The sequence below is a fragment of the Pezoporus occidentalis genome, unplaced genomic scaffold (genome assembly GCF_034315485.1).
Source record: "Pezoporus occidentalis ecotype Australia unplaced genomic scaffold, CSIRO_AGI_Poc_V1 ctg97, whole genome shotgun sequence".
Classification (NCBI taxonomy): domain Eukaryota; kingdom Metazoa; phylum Chordata; class Aves; order Psittaciformes; family Psittacidae; genus Pezoporus; species Pezoporus occidentalis.
The window spans coordinates 1,602,429-1,616,548 of record NW_026916336.1 but is presented as its reverse complement, the minus strand read 5'-3'; the positions used below and the strand labels follow the sequence as shown (position 1 = coordinate 1,616,548).

At 44.0% G+C, this 14,120-nt stretch overlaps 1 protein-coding gene across 2 annotated transcripts in view; it reads left to right on the top strand.

Moving 5' to 3' along the window:
- The window catches only part of CEP63 (centrosomal protein 63), a 25,530-nt gene extending 11,410 nt beyond the window's left edge, over nucleotides 1–14,120 (top strand). The window contains exons 6-14 of one of the 2 annotated variants that reach the window (XM_062606503.1): nucleotides 1,132–1,365; nucleotides 4,137–4,282; nucleotides 5,064–5,198; nucleotides 5,827–5,941; nucleotides 7,910–8,107; nucleotides 8,542–8,628; nucleotides 10,452–10,651; nucleotides 11,224–11,530; nucleotides 13,591–14,120. In XM_062606503.1, the coding sequence (XP_062462487.1) occupies nucleotides 1,132–1,365; nucleotides 4,137–4,282; nucleotides 5,064–5,198; nucleotides 5,827–5,941; nucleotides 7,910–8,107; nucleotides 8,542–8,628; nucleotides 10,452–10,651; nucleotides 11,224–11,530; nucleotides 13,591–13,749 (1,581 nt within the window). In that variant the 3' untranslated portion in view covers nucleotides 13,750–14,120. Of the gene's footprint in view, nucleotides 1–1,131; nucleotides 1,366–4,136; nucleotides 4,283–5,063; nucleotides 5,199–5,826; nucleotides 5,942–7,909; nucleotides 8,108–8,541; nucleotides 8,838–10,451; nucleotides 10,652–11,223; nucleotides 11,531–13,590 lie in introns of those variants that run through there. The other variant, XM_062606502.1, reaches the window with a different exon arrangement.

Sequence of the window (14,120 nt, the reverse complement as noted above, 5' to 3'; positions counted from 1 at the left end):
ACTTGGAATTCTGGGCTATCCTGCATATTCTGTGGTTGGAAATAAGAGATAGCTTAAATATTTTCTTAATGCAGAAATAAATATTCAGGTAGTCTAGTACTCCTTTTTCTTGGGTGGAGAAAGGCTGTGCTTTAAACTCTTGCCCCTCCTGGTTACATTTTCTGTCATGACTATTCAAATAATGAAAAGGCTGTAATCAAAATTGTATGATAGTCTTCCAAATGCACAGTTCCTATAGTTTTCTCAGTTACGAGGCATTACGTGTCAGGCAATAAATCAAGGCATCTGGTGATTCTGAAGCTGGAAGGAATTGGTACTCTTAAAAATTGGGAGTAAAAGAGTGCTCAAATATTTTGTTTCAGCCTTTAAAAATTATAAGGTACTATACAGAAAGGGAGTATATGAAATGAATATTCTTGGAAGCTTTATATGAGAGCTAGCTTATTAAATTTCACCAGCTAGCTACATGGAAAGAAATGCTATGAAATATTGTGCCTATAAATAATAGAGCATGTATTGTTTGCTAGTCATATGTTCCTTGTAACTTTTTTTGTCTGCCATTAAAACAATGACACATTCAAAGTGAGCATTCTCGCAAGCTGTTAGAACCAGATATTTACTGCATAAAGCAAAAGATAATTGACTGTTACAGGCAGTTTGGTTTTTGGGTCTATGTGATGGTTGTGGGTTTGTTTTTTCCCCTGTGCACCAAGAGCTGCTTTTTATCCTGGTGTGGAATTAACAATCTGTTAACAATCTCTACTTGTGTATGGTATTTACAAACCTTCTTACATACTGCCCTTTGTCCTGGTCTAGCCTTAGGTTAAGGAGCAAAAAAGTAGTAGTTAGATTTGTTCTGAGATAGCTCATACTCAGAGAACTTGAGTGATTTGACATCCTCTCTACCCAAATTCTCTTTCACCCCTTTTGGAATTGGAGATTCCTCCTTTCCCTCTTCCTTTTTTTCTTTGAATGAATTCTGTTTGCCCTCAGAAGTTTTACCCATTGTAACTCCCCTAATTCCCTGCAAGGTAGTGTTACACAAAGAAATGGGTAGTTGTTTTGAATGTAGTTTTGATATGCAGTGTTTTCTGTAGTTCAGCTTTAACGCAAACCAATTGCTCTCTGCAGACTCAGCTTGCCAATCGGAAGCAGATTCTGGAGTCTGTGGAGCTGGCCAGCCGATCGGAAATCCAGCATTTAACCAGCAAGCTGGAGAGGGCAAATGATGCTATCTGTGCCAATGAGCTGGAGGTGGAGAGGCTGAATATGAGGGTGGATGACCTGACCAAAAACAATCGGATGATTCTGGAAGATCAGCAACGAGTTCAAGAAGAGTTAAGGCAATCCAAGAAAATGTTGGAGGTCAGTGGAGGAGCTGTTAGGAAATGGAATATAGAATCATAGAATCATAGAATAGTTAGGGTTGGAAAGGATCTTAAGATCGTCTAGTTCCAGCCCCCCTGCCATGGGCAGGGACACCTCACACTAAACCATCTCACCCAAGGCTTTGTCCAGTCTGGCCTTGAACGCTGTCAGAGATGGAGCATTCACAACCTCCCTGGGCAACCCATTCCAGTGCCTCACCACCCTAACAGGAAAGAATTTCCTCCTTATATCCAATCTAAACTTCCCCTGTTTAAGTTTGAACCCGTTACCCCTTGTCCTGTCACTACTGTCCCTAATGAAGAGTCCGTCCCCAGCGTCCCTATAGGCCCCCTTCAGATACTGGAAGGCTGCTGTGAGGTCTCCACGCAGCCTTCTCTTCTCCAGGCTGAACAGCCCCAACTCTCTCAGCCTATCTTCATACGGGAGGTGCTCCAGTCCCCTGATCATCCTCGTGGCCCTTCTCTGGACTTGTTCCAACAGTTCCATGTCCTTTTTATGTTGAGGACACCAGAACTGCACACAATACTCCAGGTGAGGTCTCACAAGAGCAGAGTAGAGGGGCAGGATCACCTCCTTTGACCTGCTGGTCACACTCCTTTTGATGCAGCCCAGGATTTGGTTGTCTTTCTGGGCTGCAAGTGCACGCTGCCAGCCCATGTTCATTTTCTCATCAACCAACACCCCCAAGTCCTTCTCCGCAGGGCTGCTCTGAATCTCTTCTCTGCCCAACCTGTAGCTGTGCCTGGGATTGCTCCGACCCAGGTGTAGGACCTTGCACTTGACATGGTTAAACCTCATGAGGTTGCCATCAGCCCACCTCACAATCGTGTCGAGGTCCTTCTGGATGGCATTCCTTCCCTCCAGCGTATCAACCGAACCACACAGCTTGGTGTCATCGGCAAACGTGGTGAGGGCACACTCAATCCCACTGTCCATGTCAATGACAAAGATTTTGAACAAGAGCGGTCCCAACACCGATCCCTGAGGGACACCACTCGTTACTGGTCTCCAGCCGGACATTGAGCCATTCACCACAACTTCTTTATCCACTGAGTGGTCCATCCATCAAATTGATGTCTCTCCAATTTAGAGACAAGGATGTCATGTGGGACAGTGTCGAACACTTTTCACAAGTCCAGGTAGATGACATCAACTGTTCTACCCCTGTCCATCAGTTCTGTAGCCCCATCATAGAAGGCCACCAAATTGGTCAGGCAGGATTTCCCCTTAGTGAAGCCATGCTGGCTGTCACCAAGCACCTTGTTGATTTTCATGTGCCTTAGCATGCCTTCCGGGAGAATCTGCTCCAAGATTTTGCCAGGCACAGAGGTGAGACTGACTGCTCTGTAATTCCCTGGGTCATCCATTTTCCCCTTCTTGAAAATGGGGGTTATATTTCCCTTTTTCCAGTCATTGGGAACTTCACCTGACTGCCATGATTTCTCAAATATGATGGCCAGCGGCTTTGTAACTTCATTCTCCAGCTCCTTCAGGACCCGCAGATGGATCTCATCAGGACCCATGGACTTGTGCACATTCAGATTTTTAAGATGGTCTCGAACCAGATCCTCTCCTACAGTGGGCCCACGGTCTTCATTCTCACAGTCCCTGCATCTGCTTTCCAAGACTCGGGTGGTTTGGTCAGAGCCTTTGCCAGTGAAGACCGAGGCAAAGAAGTCATTCAGAACCTCAGCCTTCTCCAAATCCTGTGTAGCCAGTTCTCCCGAGAGCTTCCAGAGGGGGCCTATGTTGTCCCTAGTCTGTTTTTTAGTTGCTATGTACCTGTAGAATCCCTTCCTGTTAGCCTTAACATCCCTAGCCAAGTTTAATTCTAACTGGGCCTTATCTTTCCTGACCTGGTCCCTAGTTTCCTGGACGACATCCCTGTACTCTTCCCAGGATGCCTGTCCTTGCTTCCACCTTTTATAAGCCTCCTTTTTTCATTTGAATTTTCCTCAGCAGCTCCTTATACATCCAAGGAGGTCTCCTGGCCCTCCTGCTGCACTTCCTTCTGGTTGGGATGCAACACTCCTGAGCTTGTATTAGGTGATCCTGGAATATCAACCAAGAGTCTTGGGCCCCCCTGCCCCCTAGAGCTGTATCCCATGGAACCTTCCGAAGCAGGTTCCTGAAGAGGCTGAAGTCTGCTCTTTTGACGTCCAGGGCAGTGAGCTTGCTGCACACTCTTCTCACTGTCCTGAGGATCTCGAATTCGACCATCTCGTGATCGCTGCATCCAAGGCAGCCCTGGAGCGTCACATTTCCAACGAGCCCTTCCCTGTTGGTGAGCACGAGGTCAAGCATGGCACCTCTCCTTGTCGGCTCCTCTTACTTGCAGAAGGAAGTTGTCTTCCACACAATCGAGGAACCTCCTGGATTGCTTGTGCCGGGCCGTACCGTCGTTCAGCAGATGTCAGGGTAGTTGAAGTCACCCATGAGAACAAGGGCCTGTGAGCGTGAGGCTTTTCCTATCTGTCTATAGAATGCTTCATCCACAGGCTCTTCTTGATCAAATATAAAGCAATGCTGTGAGAAGTAGCAGGAAGGCTCTTCATCCCAGAGCTCTTGTCTCTTTCTAGAGCTTTTGTAAAGTTCCTGATTGGCCTCAAAGCTGCCTTTGCACCCATGTTGTGCTCTGCAGTATTTCCAAGGATTCCTTAAAAATCTGGTCAACCTCTCAGTGCATTACAGCAGACTGATTTTGCTGGTCCATCTTGCAACAGTCATTCCTTCTTCCTCCCATGCAGGTGCTACAGGATGAGAAGATGGAACTTAGAGCCACCTTGCAGTCTCAAGAAGATTTCATTGACAGCTCCAAGCTGCACCAGGAACAGTTACAGAGTGAGCTGGCCAGGGCGACGGAAACTCTTTGCACAAAAGAACTCCTGATCAGGTAGCATCTGTGCCTCACTGGTGTTCATGCTCTTGGATCCAAATTTATAGTTCAGGATCTCCCACTGAAGATGGTAGAAGTATTTTCATACAGCTGGGTCTGTATTGGTTGATCTATAGAATGATATACTGTAGTTTCTCACAAGTGCTGTGCTTCCTTGCAGCATTTGCCAAATTGCATTGCTTTTGAAATCAACTGATACTCAGTGAAGAGTGTCAAGGAATCAGCTTTCTGCTCAGCTAGGTTTCTGGAGGCAGCATAGGGCTTTTGATTTTTATTTCTTTTGCTTTCCCCAGGCATTTTTAGTCAAGTGCTGGAGGCCTGTCAAGATTTGGTCATGTGCTTATTAACATAAGTAAAAGTTCTCAGCGATTTAATGTTGTCAGGTTAGGGTATTGATAAGGTAACAACCTGTGTGACAGAATCATCTTGGCCTTCTGCGCTGACAACATGCTGTTCTGATGGCTGTGTCAAAACTTTTGGCTTATGTTACCTAACAGCCACACTGTTTCTTGCAGGCTGCATGTCTGCTAATGTCAGGGAGACTGTCTGGGGCAGGGAGGCCATCACAAAAGGATGTAATCTTTTTCAATCAGCCTGAATTTAAACAGGGGGCTGTCATCCGGCAGGTATGTTTGCATATTCACGATACACACAGGTGTCACCTACTGTTAGGTTTTGCATATTTTTCAGAGAATTCCAGAAAAATTAGTGATTATATTCCCTGTGAACTCAGACATAGTATTTCTGTGCTGAGATTAAAGTTCCTGTTTCTGCTTAGGGCCTTGGAAGAGCGTTTGCAAGAGAAACAATTGTCTTCTCCGGGGCTAGAGCTGGAGCATATACTACTGCAGCTGGATATTGCCCAGGAGAAGGAGCAGCACTTGCAGTCAGAGGTGACTCATCTTGAGAGCAGGTAGTTGACTGCTTGCTTCCAGTGAATGTGCAGTAAAATTCAGATAATAATACAACAGCTAATATATTGTATTCATTAAGTTAACCAGTCCCGCTGATTTTTATAGTCTTATTTTAAATATAAAAAGGCTAAAGAAATCAAAAGCTATTCATTTTGCAGTTTAATAGTGAGGCTGTTTTGCTAATTGGTTGGCTGCTTTTCACTGCACACTGTGGGTGTTCTCCATGTTCTGGCTTGCTTAGGCTTAGCACCTTCATTCCTAATAGATTAAGGAGTCTTTGTTAGTCAGCTGGTAAGAACCAGATCTAAACCTTCCTGTGAAAAAAGAATTATAAACAAGTCTTCCTTTCTGAGTTTGTGGCTTTCAGACTAACGTTTGCAGGGGAAGTTTGTAATCTTAGTATGGTAAAGAAACAAACAAGAAACAGCTATTATCTGTTATATCAGTTTCCTGATCTCTTTTGAAATGATTTGGTAAACAAAACCAAAGGATTGGTAGGAAGTTCTAGGTTAAGAGTCCAGTTTCTGTTATGACGGATATAGGAGGCTGCTTGAAAGATCAAAGTTTCTCTGACCATGTCCTCCTCCTTGGGGTATTCTAATCTGTAGTTTTACATTTGGCACCCAGCCTGGTGTCTTCAAATGCAAGGTGTGTACAGCTGAGCGAAGAGCTGGATGAGAATATCAAAGAGCTGCAGTCAATGGAAGAGCACCATACTGAGTCAAAGGCAGAGATTAAAAAGGTAATGCTGCTTTGTTCCTGGAGAGTGGGAAAAGCACTTGTGGAGTCAGCTGTTCTTCTGTGTGTCATGTGTCTCAGTAGTGTATGGTTAGCAAAGCTCCAAATGGGACCAAAGGCTGGGAGTCTTATGGAGGCTGTGGTATGCTGAAGGGTAAGGAGGAGGTCTGCCAAAGGTGGACTTGAGAGGATAGGTTTAGAGGTTCTTGGCTTTGTGGCTTACTTCATGAGCATCTCTCAGGCCTGCCTCTGTGTCATGCAGCACTTCTCTACAGTGTGGAGATACTTGAATTAGTGCTGGAGGGACAAGTATGCAAAGAAATTAAGGCCTGGAATGCCAAGTTTGAACCTAATACAGGATCCCAACAGAGTGAAGAAGAGGGGGTGAATGGGTTTTCACAGAATGGCTTGGATTCGAAGGGACCTTAAAGCTCATCCATTTCCAACCCCCCTGCCATGGGCAGGGACACCTTCCACTAGACCAGGTTGCTCCAATCCCTGTCCAGCCTGGCCTTGAGCACTGCCAGGGATGGGGCAGCCACAGCTTCTCTGGGCACCTGTGCCAGCGCCTCAGCACCCTCACAGGGAAGAATTTCTGCCAAAGATCTCACCTACATCTTCTCTCTGTCAGCTTGAAGCCATTCCCCTTGTCCTGTCATGACAGGACCTTGTAAAATGTCATAGCCTTCCAAAAAGCTTGACTTTTAATAATGGTCAAGATAAATTAGGATAGGAGACTTCACTGGAGCCTGGTTAGAGTAGAAACCTCATTGGCCTGAGTGAAAAACTTCACTTCGCTGAAAGTCTTTTAATCCTTTATTCTGAATGTACAGAGGTGCAGGTCTTGTTGGAGATGTGTGCCTGGTTGCACATTTAAACAACCCCACAATAAATGAGTCTCCTACAGGCTGCTGGGAAGGAAAGGGAGATTTATTATGGTTCTGTTTTATATGCTTGGGAGGCATTGGGGTGACATGGAGATAAATCACTATATGTATAGTATTTACATGGCTAGGCAGAGATCATCTGGTTCACTTTGCTAAAATGCTTGTAATTCTTAGAAAAATCCTGGTGTTTTGGGTAGTTAATATTTCTGGCTAATGGAATGCTAGGGAAGAAATTATGCTATGTTGTTGTTCTGTCACTGAATAAATATACAGTGTGCTTACCAGCATATTGTATGCAGTGCAGGTCTGCCATCTCAAAAAAGATTGTATAAAAGAAGATCAGAGATGGAAAAAGATGACCGAAAGGATGGCATGGGATGTTTTTATACAAGGAACAGCTGAATGGAATAGGATTTACCAGATTAGAAAAGAGATATATGAGATTGAATATACTAAAAATAAAATGCCTGTCATGTGCAAAGTAAATAGGGAATGATTATTCTCTCATAATGCAGGGACCAGTGGTCATCAAATGGAGTTACAAAAACAAAGAGGTGTATTTTTACCCTGTGCATAGCTAGCTTATGGAAGTTTGCCATGGTAGCTTTAGTTGCTACAAGCTAATATTGATTCAAAAGGCTTAGGAGAAATTCAAGGAAGAAAAGTCTGGCTAGAGCTATTTAAAGATACCATCTCTGCCTCAGGAAGGCAGAATGGCACATTGCAAAGTTATGTTATGGAAGTGTTACTGTGCTTGTCCAGTGATGGTAAACCTTTGGGTATCTGTTGTTGGCCGTGGAGGGTAAATGGTGAGCTAAACAGACTGTGATTTGATCAGTTATGGGTCTTCTTGAGTGCTCCACAGCATGTAACTGATACGGTGTCCCAGTTGGCAGTTTACAGTGTGGAAAAGGTTTGTGATGAGGTAGTTGTCAATCAAGAAGGACAAGCTTGCACAGATTGCTTGTTACATAGCGCTTTTTGTTTCCAATACTTAGATTTCACATAACCATGTGCAATACTTTTGCTTTTTTGCTGAAACATCTTTTAAAAGTTATGGGTGGTGTGTGCATATCTTCCTCCAGCTGAAAGAGCAGCTCTCTCAAGCTGAGCAGACTCACAGCAGTGAGCTAGAAGGGATGAAAAGGGAAATCTCCAGGCTGACACAAGAGTTACACCAGCGAGACATCACAATTGCGTCTGCAAGTGGCTCCACATCAGACCTAGAACAACGGCTGAGAACAGAGATTGAAAGAGCAGAGAGGAAAGCAGTGGAACACAGGGTAAAAAAGGCAAAAGACTTTTATGCTGTCTCTTTAAGGGATATGAAGGTTGGAATACTATCCTAGCTTTTAGTTATGTTAATAGCTCCCTTTTCAGCCTTTGGACAAAGACTTTGAGACCCTTCTGATGAAACCTCCAAATTTATGGCGGTCACTGAATCTGTCTTGTTATGTCTTTTCCAGCCAGTAACTGACAATCCATCGGAATTCTTTGAGATGGCTTATGTTTACTAGGTCTCATGATGACATCTTTGGAAATTAAAGTAAATGACTGGTTATTTGCATGGCTTTCTCTATAGGGTCTGTGTAGAACTAACAGCCCAAAACTTGCTTTGTACTTGTGCTTGAATTGAGGGTGCGAAATGCCTGTAGGGTGTTGCGGGCATGTGTTGTGTTCTTTATTGTGAGCTTGTTGTTTGCCTCTGTCCCCTCAGGTAATTCTGGTCCAGCTGGAAACCTTGAGGCTGGAAAACCGTCATCTCTCAGAGATGCTGAAAAAAGCAGAGTGCGGTATACTAGAAGTATGCATGGGGCACCAAAGATGGGAAGGGGCTAGTATTGTGTTTTCCCTACCAGGGAACAGTAATCTTCGCCCAGGCTTCTCAAAATGCTTGGTACAGTTCAGTGAACTTTAAAATTTCTGAGCAATTAAGGCACAGAAACACTGAGCATCTTATTTGGTCAGAGAGTAGTGAGGAAAACTTCACAAACAGAGCCATCTTCTCAGTTTCTTCTCCATGGGGTCTGGTCAGTGTTTTTTTTTTTTTTTTTTAGTACATTTTGTTACGTTTCCATTTTATGCCATTTCACTCCTGATTCTAAATCTGTGATATCCTTTTGCTCTGTCTCAGAGCTGTAACTGCTGTGGTCCTTGCAGTTTCTGGGGTGAGAGCATGTTTCCCTGCTGGTGAGGAGCCATTCAACAGGGCTGTCCTTTGCACTCTACAGGGAGGTTGCAGGCTGGGAATATGGGCTGGATGCTTTGGGACAGTGCACTGAGAAGAGGCACTGTCGCTAGGTGAGGTCACTTTGTCCATAGGGGAGAAGTGGAGCCCCAATGGAAGAGGTTCAGTCTTCTCAGAATAATACCTTGAAGGTGATTCATTTTAGTGCCTGCAGGAAGCAAGAGACATCTAGTTTGCAAGTTCTGTCTCACATAAACAAAAATGGATGCCTTATGAGGGAAAGGACTGGATTCAGACAGCTGAAAACCTGATGGGAATATAATGTCAGAGGTTTTATCCTGTCAGTCTGTGGGAGGGAAATACTCAGCTCTTCGTATTAGTTTGGGGTGATTGCCAAATGTGCCAGGTTCTTGGGGATAGTGTTGAATGAAAACTTGTGGCTGGTGAGATAGAGAAAAACCCAAAGCTTTCTGAATGGCTGATTTGAGACTAGAATGACCTAAGGCCCATTACTTTCTGCTTGAAGTGCTGAGTGAGCTTTTGCCTGCCTGACTTACCGAAAACTTCATAGCACAGTGCAAAAGAAGATCTAGGCCAGGTTCTTCTAATGCACATTTGGAAAGTCCTTAGATACAGCAGTGATGATAATGCATCTAAATTGAATAGAATTGGCAAAATGAAAGCAGGACTGTTGCAGGAGTAGAAACAATGGAAATTATATCCACTGGTAAGGAGACCGGGAAAAGCAATTCGTTCAGAGTTCCAAAAAGAAAACACAAGTAAATTCTCTTTAACTGGTGACAGTTTCCAAGGGAATATGGGTCATCCCAGGTGGAGAGGTATATGCACGGCCTTCTGTAACTACTGCCATAGGCCTTTGCTAATTTGAGTGAAGGGATCTAGAAACGTTCTTGCAAACATCTTTGCTTGCATATTTAGCCACTGGGCTATGTGTTTCTTCAGCCTCTATGAGAAACCTGCTACTCTGTTACCTGGAGTGTTGCTCAGATTGAGACAGTTTATTGGGGTGCCACCTGAGTGTTCCCAGCTTTGACTGAGGGGCTTGCACCTCTAGCTAGGTGGGGAATCTGAGAATATACAGCTGGAGGAGAACTCGAGGTGATGTAGTCTTTCTCATTATCCCAAGGCCAGAGGGAGGTATCTGTGACCTATTCTCAGTCTATATTTTCGTGTGTTCAAAAGCATCCAGTGGTGAGAGAAACTTCCTTTCCTAGGCAGATCAGCACAGCTTGTCTGGATGCAAACACAACAAGGCATATATAATTGATCTACTCTTATGAAACCCTTGAAAATCTTGCCAGTCAGAATTGACATTAGAGAATATGCCTGAAGGAATCGCTTGACAGCCTTTGCTCTGGATTTGACTATGGTGTTTTGCAAATCAGAAGTTTCAGCTTCAGCCTTTCTCTGTCTATCAGGAAAAAGATGTCAGAACACTCACTGAAGACTATGCTGCTGAAATAAAGAAGTTAAAATCTGAGAACCAGCAGTTGCGGAAGGATCTTGCAGAGGCCAGAGGGAAACTGGAGCTCCCTTGGCAGGTATGCCAGGATGAACCTGAGGGCACCCCTCAGCAGATGCAAGGGGGAGAGTCTGAGGCCAAGGATGTGCAGCACAGGTGAGTGTTGCATTAATCGCAGGATGCTGCTTCCTTATTATGGAGGAGAACAGAGACATAGGGATGTGTGGGGTTTTAATGACATGCTTTATGTATAGTATCTATCTCCAGCATATAGTATGTGTGGGAGAACACAAGGAGTGTTTTGGAATCTGCCTTTATGCTTTAAGTAGTGCAGTAGCTTTTAGTCCCAGCTGGTTCGTGTTCTGCAAAGCTAGCTAGCATTTAACTATCTTTTGACTGCCTTTGCCTTTTTCTTTGATTGAAGAGCAGCATGTGCCCTATTTGGTGAAGGAGTTACTTGTGGCCCAGGTAGCTGTGCTCCATTCTTTTGCATTACTGGCATGTACAGACTGTAGTTTGTGGCATCTACAATAGCAGAAGAATGAGAAATGACTCTGTAGATGCTGAATGAGCATCTGGAACTGCTATGGAAACAGCAGCCAGTTTGTGGATTGTTAGGGCTATTAGTAACCTGTATGTTGATTGTTATCTCTGTGCAAGTGTTTGCTAAAGTTCAGCTGCTAAGAGGCGAACTGTCAAACAGTTACGTGTTCAAACCTGCCTTCCAGGACAACTCAGGAAGCACAGCACAAACATAACGAACAAGCAGAGAGAGCACATCGCCAGCCTGGTGGATCTGTTCAGCATCATCAAGGGGAGCTCCAGAGGTGTGGGACTGATGAAATAAGAACTGTGACCCCTGAGATGGGTGAACTTCCCACCCAGACCAGCAGGAAGAACTCCATGGAGTCACATTCTTTGGGCATCTTGCCAGGAATGGTTTCTTTGTTCCATGTGCTGGATGGGAACAAAGATTTTGCAGATGAAGCATCTCAGCAGTCCATCTCAAATCATCAGAGAGAATCTGTGCCCCTGGTAAGTCATTGTACAGACAACAGAGGTGAGCTGGTTGCTGTTGGACAGCTGAGGATATAGCTGGGCTCTTGCCTGGCAAAAGGAGCCAGGTTTTTGAATGTACAATCTGGCTGCATGATATGAGTGATTCTGTAAGCATATATCAAACATTAAATAGGGAGGAGAAACCACTGCTGGGTGGGTAATACTTGGACAATGAGAGCCATGTGGTTATTCTTCAGAAGTCTCTGGGGAAGGGCTTTGGGTTTGGTGTAATTGCTAAGCTAAATCCAGAAGCTCATGGTGTTCTCTGTCCTGGTGCTGTACATCATGCACAGCATGTACCATTACCTGCTTATGCCACTTCAGAATTCTCCTTCAGCTTTTGGCTTGGTAGAGGCTCAGAGGGGGATACAGAGTGCCGAGTATTTCAACATAAGAATTTCTGGGTGAATCTGAAAGCTAGTGCTGCATGCGCGTTTATGTTCACTGTAATGCATGGGGTGAGTTTGACCCCTCTGTATGGGACTGCAGTAGTCAGCACACTGAACTTAGAACCACTTATGCTGGCTGACAGGAAAGCTTGAAATCAGTGCTTCACTGCAAAAGGGGAAGCTATTATTTTTCTCAGTCACTAATCATACCTTTTTAAGTAGAGAGCAGTGTTGGCACCTTATCTGCTCTTTTACCTCAGCTCAGCTGCCCAAGATATAGGAAACTTGGACTCAATCACTTCTTCCTTAGTGTTTAAGACCATTTATCCTAGTACCCACTGTAATGACCAGGCTGTATGCTGACCTGTGCAGGGAGGGGAATGGAAGAGGGATAGCAAGAGTGATTGTCATACTCTGAGTGAGACAGGACTGTAGTAGTTCAGGGAGGGGAGAATCCCGAGTACTGGACCTTGCTCCAGATGTGTTCCTATAGCAGTCTTTTCTCCTCTGGTTGTGTGTTGTTAGCAGTGACAACAGTTAATTTTGTGGGGAGATCGGAGAAGAGCAAGGCTGGTGCACAGATAAGTGGAGACTTGTCAGATTTGTAGATCTTGGTGAGGGTTACTACCAAGAATAGGTCTTGATTATTTCAAGACTAAATTAGCTTGGTGGCATGTCCAGAAAACACATGTTGGGAGCTTAGGGACCTGTAATATTCCAAATGGAAACTCTTCAGGTTGCAGGATTAGAAATGAAGGGCAAACAGTTCCACTTAAGGGCCTGAGGAGCTCTTGGACTTGATGTTTGGTAGAAAAGAATGTGTTACTTCTTGTTCTGAGAGGTAGAAATAAGGTTTGTAAGGAAATGCAGGTTATTTCTCTTGGTGTTGATTGGGATTCCTTGCTCATGATCAGGCTCCAGTGTCTTTAAATCAGTTCCTTTAACATCGAGAGGAGAATTAAGAGAGCTAATTACCAGGAACTTATTAAAGAGATTTCTAGTCAGCAGACAGTAGTGGGGTAGGAGAGATTTGCTTGTTATCTACAGCCTATTTTCTGTGTTCCTTTGTTCTTGGCTGTTGATAAAAGATCAAAAAAAACCCATAAGACTCCAGTTGGAAATAACCAGTTATGTTGTTCTCTTGCCAAGACACTAAGGCAAGATTTCTGTAATGGAAAGCAGCCCCTTAGTAACTTTATAATTCACCTGCCAGGCCCTGTGCAGGAAGCTTCTCTTCATCAACTCATAAATTAAGCCTAGTTTACAGTCTTATTTTTGTAAGTTAAGATCTTGTGGTTAAGTGATGCGAGTAGCAGGAATAGTTCTTGACTGTAAAGAAAAGAATCTGGGGTAGTTTATTGACCATTGCTGGCTGAACTGAAGTGTTCAGTGAGCTGCCTTTGCCATGGGAGTTTGGTCTGTACTTCCTTTGTGGAATTGGGAGGCTTTTGCTGTTGGTTGGAGACTGTTGGGAGGGACATTTACCTATGATAAAAGCATGAAATCTGGGTGCATAGTCTGCCTAATAAGAGAAATGACACAAGAGCCCTTTAGAGGCATATTTGTTGGTATGGTTAGTGGATCAGTAGTATTTCTGCTGAAACTTGGAATGAAAGAATGCGTGGTGTCCTTTTGTTTCCCTTTTAGTACCCCCTGCCTACAGCTTCAGTTGGATCGATAGCTGCAAGATACTTGGAAGAGGAAGAACTGAGATCCCAGCACATCTTGGAGTGCCTAAATGCTCACGTTGAGGAGCTGAAAAAGGAGAGTGAAAAGATAGTGAGACAATTTGGACACCAGGAATAATGCTTCTTACTGAATTTGAGTGCTTGTATGCTTACATAGTTCCAAACTGTGACTGGGAAGGTTACCTATAAACTAGGTGCCATTGGAGCTAGAGTGAGAGGCTGCATCTCTCACTTTGAGCTGAATCAGCAGGATGGATATTGAGGAAAGGAAACTCCTTTCTAACGTTTCATCTCATGGACGATACTACCCCACAAACGCTTTAGATAGCTTGCTGTAGGTCAGAAAGGTGCATCAGTTGTGTTTGTGCACTCATAAAGACATAGTGGTGTTTTTTTAGAAGCAAACTATTTGCTAATTTTAATGTAAAGTATTTTAAGTATATTTTATACATGTTAAAAGCATTGAAATAAAAGAGAATTAAAACTCCA